Source organism: Delphinapterus leucas, chromosome 2, assembly GCF_059928025.1.
Source record: "Delphinapterus leucas isolate spDelLeu-1000000601 "Yukka" chromosome 2, BTC_Dleu_Yukka2, whole genome shotgun sequence".
Classification (NCBI taxonomy): Eukaryota; Metazoa; Chordata; class Mammalia; order Artiodactyla; family Monodontidae; genus Delphinapterus; species Delphinapterus leucas.
This window is the reverse complement of record NC_143130.1, coordinates 13,065,848-13,074,651: the sequence shown is the minus strand read 5'-3', so window position 1 is coordinate 13,074,651 and position 8,804 is coordinate 13,065,848. Positions and strand designations below refer to the sequence as shown.

Here is an 8,804-nt window from a genome sequence, read left to right as displayed (position 1 = left end):
CTCCCTGACCTCCTGGCGGACTCCTGTGCCTATAGGGCGTGACCCTCGACGGCGCACGGCTCCCACGGCCGCCAGGCGAGCTCCGCACGTCGGGGAAACAGCACAGACTGAGCTGCCCAGTGGACGGCGACCGCGCACGGGGCGCCCGAGCACCGCGCCCTGACGTCACGCCCGGGACCGCCGTTGCCGCGAGAGGGCTGCGTTCCGGTTCCGGTCGGTTGCCCGGGAGACGCGGGTACACAGAGAGACCTGGCTCCCGTCGGAGTCCGAGCGGTCGCCGCGGTCGCCCCCTCCGCGGACTCGCAGGCCGGGCACGGACGAGCCGGGCGCCGCCGAGTTGGTGGCGAGGGCGCCATGAGTCAGAGGCAGGTGCTGCAAGGTAGGTCCGGGCGCCCCGACGGGGGGCGGCGGGGCCCGGGGGCCGCGGGCGGCGCGCTCCAGCGTGTCTCTCCCCGCAGTGTTCGAGCAGTACCAGAAAGCCCGGACCCAATTCGTGCAGATGGTGGCGGAGCTGGCGACCAGACCGCAGAACATCGAGACACTGCAAAACGCGGGTGAGCCCTCACCTCGCACTCGCGTCGCTCCACGCCCCTGACCTCGCCTCGCCCGTCTCCCCGCGTCCCTTGGTGCCCCGGCTTCGCCCCGCACCTCCATTCCTAGTCTCCCTGGGTCCTTGGCCCTGCCTCGCCCCTCACCCCTCACCCCGTTTCCCCGGCCCCTCGTCGCCCAGTGTCCCCGGGCTTCTCCTCGCCCTGGGTCCCCGTCGCCCCGCTCCCCAGCCGGCTGAGCTGTTGGGGAGCGGCAGGATGGGGACAGGAGGACAGCGTCCCTAAATTCCTCCAATCCACCGCGGAGGCTGTAGAAGCGTTCGGTCTCTTTAGCGGGTCAAGTTTCCAGATTGGTGTGAGAGGAACCCGACGTCCCTATTTCCATCTTTATCGCAACCAAGCAAATGTCAGGTTGTCTGAATCTACCCTAATCAGACCCATTTTATCCGGATGCCCTGCCTTTGATCACCTTCGACTTGACTTTCTCACACCAAAGGAATTCCAGAGCAGTTGACCAGTTATTTCTTGTCTTGCATTAGCGAAAGAGCAAAGATATGCTTGAATATTTTCCAAGAGATTCCAAGTAGGCAGAGACCTAGCTTTGAGAAATCCTTGTGGTGCTGTTAGTCCACGTCTCGATCCGAACTCATGTACACTCTACAGGGAGAGGAAGAGTGTGTGCCTGTGTGTGTGATTTGCTTCTTATCTTTTAACATAAACAGAGAAGAAAATGGTGGTTACCCCCCCCACGTCTCTGTCTCTGATTAAGGATGATTCCACCACCATCTGAAGGTAGAATTTTATTGCTACTGTGTCATGAGAAATCTTCAATTTATGGGATGTGATCTTTAAAACTCATTAAAGTAACACGGATTTGAAGAAAATTCAGAACATATTTCGGGGCAAGAATGTTTAGACATACTGTTTACTCTGTGTTTCTTTGAAGGGAATTACTGCACCTAGCTGGTAATTTCTTTTGTCACTGGGAGGGATTCTGGTGTTTATTATTGCGTGTTTTTATTTTGGGAGGGGGATGTATTTAGAATAGGGAAAGTGTATTTTATAATCATTTAAAAAAACTTAATTTTGAGATATTTGTAGATTTACATGCCATGGTAAGAAATAATATAGAGAGCTAGTGTACCTCAAAACTGTAGTATATCGCAACCAGAATATTGACATTGATAAAAATCCAACAGTTTTTCAGTTTTCCTTGTACTTTAAGTGTATGTGTGCTTTTAGTTCTATACAATTTTATACCGTGTGTATCCATCACCACTGTTGTCAAGATACTACTTTTATCACCACAAGGATCCCTTGTGATGCCTTTTTATAGCCACACCTGTCTCCCTCTTGTTCCTAACGCTGGGCAACCATTAATCTGTTCTCCATTTTGAAAATTTCAAAGTTGATAGTCTTTTGCTCTACTGTTGTTTCATGTGAATTCATCTTCTTTCTTCTGCACGTGTGTGTGTGTGCTTGTATGCATGCACGTATACTCCTCACAGTGCCCAGAACAGTGCTGGACACACAGAGTTTCATATATACTGACCATGTTAACTTCATTAGAGCATATTACATTTTTTGAATGCGCTTATTTTTGGATTTTTTTTTCCCTTTCAGTCCTACTCAATGGCCTTCGTGAATGGACACTTGCTTTTTACAAATATTTAATTTTCTGGACAGTATGTATACAGCTAAACTAAAACATGATTTCTTAAAAAGGGAAAATGATTGACATTCTTTTATAAATTTGATACTGAAATATGGATGTACAGATAACTCTTAAGATACAGAATATCATGTTTTAGTGTAATAGTGACAGATTATCTCTTCCCATAAGTATACAATGTAGAATATATTGTGGAATTTAATCAATCCAAACAGGCTAAGTCATCACCAAAGTATAAGTGACTTAGATATGGCATTCTTAAATAGCCACCTATTTCCACTTACGGTCTGGCTTATGAAGGAATGGAATACAAAAGGAATATAACTTAATGTTTTGAAGTTATCTGCACTTGCCTAATATCTTGATGGAATGGTAAGATTTTTCTTTCCCCTGAGGAACTTATTTTAATGTATTTCATATTATCTAAATTCAACTTAAGCCCCCCTTTAATAACTTTAAGTAGGGACAGATGAGTATTCCAATATATTTATTCTTTTAATTTAAAAAAACCCTGTAAGCTTTGTTATGAACACTTCTCTTAATAGTCAACTTAACCATTTAAATGGTTTATTTTTAAAACATCACCATGGATTTAAAAATGCTTTTGAATGAGCCACAATATGTGTACATAAAGTATATATTTTGATCAAGCTTTTTTTTTTTCAGTCAAGTGACTTCATTTTGGTATCATAAGATACCAGTGCATTTTATTCCTGACTTTGACATACTGTCTACATACCTGGGAGGGTTTTGTTTTCTCACTTGTCTTCCCTAATAAACTGTTTAAATACATATGTATCATAGATCCAAAATAATGTGAAAAAAAGTTTCCATATAGGTATCATGATAAATCAGTAGTTTACTGGTTTAGAATTTTTAAATTCATTCAGTGTGAAAGGAATCTTAAAGGTGAAAGTTATCAATGAAGTTTTATTTCATTTAAAATCTCTGATCTTTCTCATTGTGTTTTTGATGTGCTAATGAGAGAATCTGCTCTATTAAATATGTCCAAAGTAATTATAAAACAAAGTGTTGCAAGATATCTTCTTCAGAGTATTTGGACAAAAATAAGTTTGAGTTCCAATCGAAATTGTTACTAGAAAGAACTGTGTACAGTGGGTCTATAACCTAGAGTTTTTTTTTTCCTCACTGAGATTTTGTTCTTTCTAAATCAAAAGGACATACATGAAAACATTAAAAAGTTTAATGTTTGTTATAAAATCTCTTTATGCTCCCTCAAACCCTGTATGTTTGAGCCATTACATCTTGCAGCTATTTAAAAATGAATTTGGATATTCCACCTCTTTGAATAATAACACATGACTTCAATGGTAGTGATAATACATCGTTACTTGTACCAGCTGTGGAATCTCAGCAATTGGAGGTGGTTGTTTAATTATAAAAGATAAGAAAGGTGTTTTGTGGTATATTGGAGTACCAGGCCACTCTTTGGTTGTTTAGAAGGTCTTTTAAAATAAGTTTAAAATGATACTTCGTAATATTTTGCTTGTAACCTATATATAGCCAAACAGTAAACACGGCAAATCATAGTTATGCACATTTTCAGAAGAGTAGGAATAGAAAAGTTTGCCTATGGCTTTAAATATGCACCTGTATGAAGCTAATTTCCAAATTGAGGCAATTTATTTGGTTCATAATTCAAGAAAATAAGTAATATATGTTGACATAAAATGATTTTAAATTGCATGTGTCTGGGGCAGGGTGAAAATCTTCATATTAGTGATCTAGAACTTCAGTTTGCTATGAGAAAGAAAAGCCTGTAGTAAACATTTATAATGTATTTAAAACACATCCTGGGAGGTACATGTACAATACCGTGATTCTCCTACAAAAACTATTTTTCCAAAGGATATTAGAACTGAAAAGATAATTAGTAAAGCAACTTCAGAAAACTTAAGCAATTATGCCATTTAAATTTGATGTATTTGCCAATATAAAAGGAGCCTTATACTTCTGAATGTATGATAATTAATTCAAAGCACTGACTTTTTCTTTAAGGATAGGGTAGGGATAGAGGCCTTTTTTTTTTTCTTTCTTTCTTTCTTTTTTTTTTTTTTTCCATATACTTAAGTGAAAAATGTTCCAGGGAGCTATAAAAATTCTGAATTTTTATGCACCTACCAATATGTCCTAAAAACAAGATTTTTCAGAATTTTATTCTGTGTCCCAAATCGTTGTTCCTACATGGACATTTATCTGTTTTGTTATCTAAGCATTGGTACATAAGTAGAAAATAATGCAACCAGGGCTGGGATCTCACTGTTTTCTTAGGAAAAGTTTGATGACTAAAAAGAAAAAAATCCAAGCTGTAGATAAACCTGTAAGAGTGGGTTTTTGAAATGGCAGATTGTGGGGTTACATTTCAATGTCATAGATTAAATGTTTTTGAAAAGTTATTTTAGTGTTTCCTAAAAGCACTTTACATTCGTTGAGTGTTTTTTCAAGACCTTTGCTCCTCTGACTACTAGAACCTTTTCCTACACTTCTTTGCCTGATTAATTCCTACTCATTCTTTATGGCTCTGTTCAGATGTAGATTCCTCAGGGAAACCTTCCTTGAGCCCTCCCAGCGGGTTGAGTTTATTGATTTATCTTTCCCTGCTTCTAATATTTCTCTTTCATAGTCCTTATCACAACTGTAATGGTTTAGTTTCTGCTTTCTCTACCAGATGTAAACTTCATGCCTAGCATAATGCTTAGCATAGAGCAGATGTTCAACATGTTTAAATAGAATGAAGGAAGAAGTAATTATTTTTCTAAGTGTTTTCACATCTCTTAGAAGATTAGATTCTTATAACAGCTCAGGTAAGTAGAGTAGGTATCTTGTTCACTGTGGTTAAAGCCCAAAGAAGGTTGGATAATTGCCCTCATCACAAAGTGAGTTAGTAGCCAAACTGGGACTAGGACCTGTTTCTTAATTGCTGTCTGACCTTGTGCTCTTTCTGTGTTACCTCAGAGGTATCAGGAAACTATTCCTAGATGTTCTAGGAGTTCCAGATAAACCTCAGTGTTAACTGTTAAAACAAGTCATCTGTTTAGGCCTTTGGGTACCAGTGACTGTCCAGTAATTGTGCATAACTGCTTTTGAGGTCTCGTTGAGTACCATTATGGGATCTTGAGTGGAGCCCCAGATGCAGAGGACTACCTTTAATTGGTAACTACCTGGAGGTTTGAGGGAGTGGAAGTTGTATTTAGGGCTTAAACTGGCCTCAGAACTCTAGAAGACCTTTTGGTTTCCTCTGGCTTCTAAGGAAAGTCTTATCAAACCAGAAGCTCTTTAAAATCACCTGGGGAAAGTGTGAAATCCACTGGAAGTTGAGAACCAATAGAGTACTTGAGAGAGTTGTTGGACTGAGACCTGCTGTTATCAGGAAGAGTGCCCAGGAGACTTCCTCAGGGCCCAGGGAGGCCAGCTGCCTGCTCTCCTGGGTTCTTTGAGAACATGTGAGGTAGAGTACAGTGAAGAGGGAGGCCCTTGATATTTGTTGGTTCGTTGATGTGAGTGTATACTCAACACTTCCCTTTGTTCTTTATTTAATCACACTTGGTGTGAAGGGCTTTTCTTCCATGTTCATTGGGGGCAGAACTTTGGGATTTCTACTGAGTAGATTTACTGGCCCTAGGAGAAATCCAGGGCCATACCTTGAGAAAACAAATCGGCCTTGTCTTGTAGTGGGTGGAATGGCCCATTTGAACACAAGTCAGACTTCCCTAATTTTCAAAGTGAAGTATTGGTTTTGCCATACACCCCAGTTTTCTATTATAAGGGTGGCTCAATTTGAAATTTACTGTTTATTCAAGTTCTGTTAAAAAATCTAGGTGAAAACAAATAATATTTGTGCTTGTGTATGTGTGCATGTGTCTCCAAAGGAAATGATCTCTCTCCACTTTTCCGTATATTCTGAGTTGTATTTCTGTGTCAAGTTAGAGTCGCTATTATATTATGTAAGTAGACTAGATTACATTAGTTTTCTATAAAAATATCTTTGTAGAATTAGTCTAATAATTCTAAAAGTCCCTCTTTTTTTTTTTTTTGAGGGCTTATTTAAAAATAGATACTTAGACTTTCCCACAACTTTAAAAACCTATCACTGAAGATGTCCATTTTGCTGTTAAATTTTTTAATACAAAGATATACTCTTTTATTCAACCAATCTTTTATTAACTATTATGTTTCAAGTCAGGCCTAGGTATGATTTCAGGAAAAAAAAAATTTGTTCCTGCTTCCTTTTATTTCACAAAGTGGTTCTCGTTCTACTTTTGCTGCCACAAAACTCAGTGCTATGTTCAGAGTTCAGCTGTAGCAACTATCACTATATTTCTGATTTAAAAAATAACCAGCCCCCGTCTCCACTCCATGGCTCTTAATTATTAACTTTGTATTCATATCTTTTAGAGTAAACTGTCTCAAAAAAAAGTAAACTGGGTAGAGTATGATTAAAACAAAGAATTTCATCTGAAGATAGATTTTTGAACTGATTGCCTTCCAAAAGTTTCCTCTTCAAATATTACCCATGAAACCTCTTGGAGCAGACAGTCCTTTTAGAACTGTCCTCTTTATTCTCTATACTGACCCCATTCCTAAACATTCCAATCTTCTCCAGGAAGATGGGGGTAATAGGTATATATTGTAAAAGAGAAAACACATTGACAGAAGAAGACAGAACTAATTTAAAATTTGCAGCTCTCTAGAAGACTTTAAATTAAAATAGAATTATATGTATGTGGGGTGGTTTTAGGTGAGGGGATAGTTTAAATGACTCATGTGAGTTCCTTAAAGCTTTATGAATTTATAATAATGACACTTATGTACCTGACCTCGTGTACCTAACAAAAGAACTATGAACACTTTATCCATTTTGTTATTTTAACTAAAATTTACCTAAAAAGAGAAAATTGCACATTAATTTTCAGAGTTTGTTCGTTCATCATTCAACAAACATTTACTGAGTGTCCAAGTGCCAGATGCATGCTTAGATGCTGATCATGCAAAAATTGAAGGCATAGACTCTGCCCGTAAGGAGCTTATTTGCTAATGGTGAGATATATAAATACATACTTTTTGATAAGTGTCTGATATATAGACATATGGAACACATATGAAGGGTACCTAACCAAGTTTTAGGAATGAGGGGTGCTGGTCATGGGAGACTTTTAGGAGGAGGTGTTATCTGTGCTGAATTTCTTAGGAGTTAGCTAGATGAAGAAATGGGAGAGGAAAACTGCATTTGGGTAGAGGGAACATTATGTGCAAAGGCAAAAAGGCAAGAGAAAAGATGGTACTTGATAGAAAAGGCAGATGTTTAGGTATGGCTGGAACTTCTTGGGGTAATAGGACAAGAGAGAGGCAAGTCAGTGGCTGGAGAGGAAAACAGCCCTAATTATGAAGGACCTCATCTGAAGTTTGGATTTATCCTAAAACCTTTGAAAAACCTTTGAAAAGTTTTAACTAGAGGGATGGAGGGATTCATTTTGTGTTTTAGGGAGATGATTTTCACAGTAGTGTGGAGAATAGATTGGAGGGGATTGAAACAGGATCAGGAAGACCAGGTATCCATTTTTGCTATAGCAGTCATGCTGGATAAGAGGTCTGTCGGACTTGTGACTTAGTAGAAGGGGGCTGGCAGGGGCAGGTGAGGAGAGAGAGGAGTTCAAAATGACTCCAAGGAAAACTGTAATTCGAAAAGATACATGTACCCTAGTGTTCATAGCAGCATTATTCACAATAGCCAACGCATGGAAGCAACCTAAATGTCCATAGACAGATGAATGGGTAAAGAAGATGTGGTATATATATACAATGGAATATTACTCAGGCATAAAAAAAGAATGAAATAATGCCATTTGCAGCAACATGGATGGACCTGGAGATTATCATACTAAGTGAAGTAATCCAGACAGAAAGACAAATACCATATGATACCACTTATATGTGGAATCTAAAATACGATACAAATGAACTCATTTACAAAACTACAAAACAGAAACACTCACAGACATAGAAAACAAATTTATGGTTACCAAAGAAGAAAGAGGGTAGAGGAGGGATAAATTAGTTTGGGATTAACAGATACAAACTACTATATATAAAATAGATAAACAACAAGGTCCTACTGTATAGCGCAGGGATACACACACACACACACACATATCTGAATCACTTTGCTGTATACTAGAAACTAACACGACATTGTAAATTAAGTATAGTTCAATAAAATTGTTTTTAAAAATTGTTACAGCCGTCCACCTGGCAGAGGGTCCAGTACAACATAGGCACTCAATAAATGTTGAAATAGCTTTGGAATGGCAAACTTGTTGCCTGATGAAAGGCAGTCCTTCATGCTTTCACAATAAAATGACTTTTAGAAAGAAACAAAGAAACAAACAAAATGACTCCAAGGCTTCTGGTTACTTAGGCAAATTAGCACTCTTCATTAACGGAGAAGGGATATAAACAGCTCGTGGGAAATGGCGATTTCACTCTATAACAGTGCTGAGGTTGAAGTGTGTCTGGGAGATCTATGTGCCAGTGACTCTGGTAAGCAGTTTGGATAGATAGGGCTC

General features: G+C 39.1%; 1 protein-coding gene across 1 annotated transcript in view; it reads left to right on the top strand.

Moving 5' to 3' along the window:
* The first annotated feature begins 421 nt into the window (after positions 1 to 421).
* The window catches only part of SPAG6 (sperm associated antigen 6), a 59,979-nt gene continuing 51,596 nt past the window's right edge, over positions 422 to 8,804 (top strand). Inside the window, exon 1 of the mRNA XM_022580204.3 lies at positions 422 to 554. Within this exon, the coding sequence (XP_022435912.2) occupies positions 500 to 554 (55 nt within the window). The 5' untranslated portion in view covers positions 422 to 499. The remainder of the gene's footprint in view (positions 555 to 8,804) is intronic.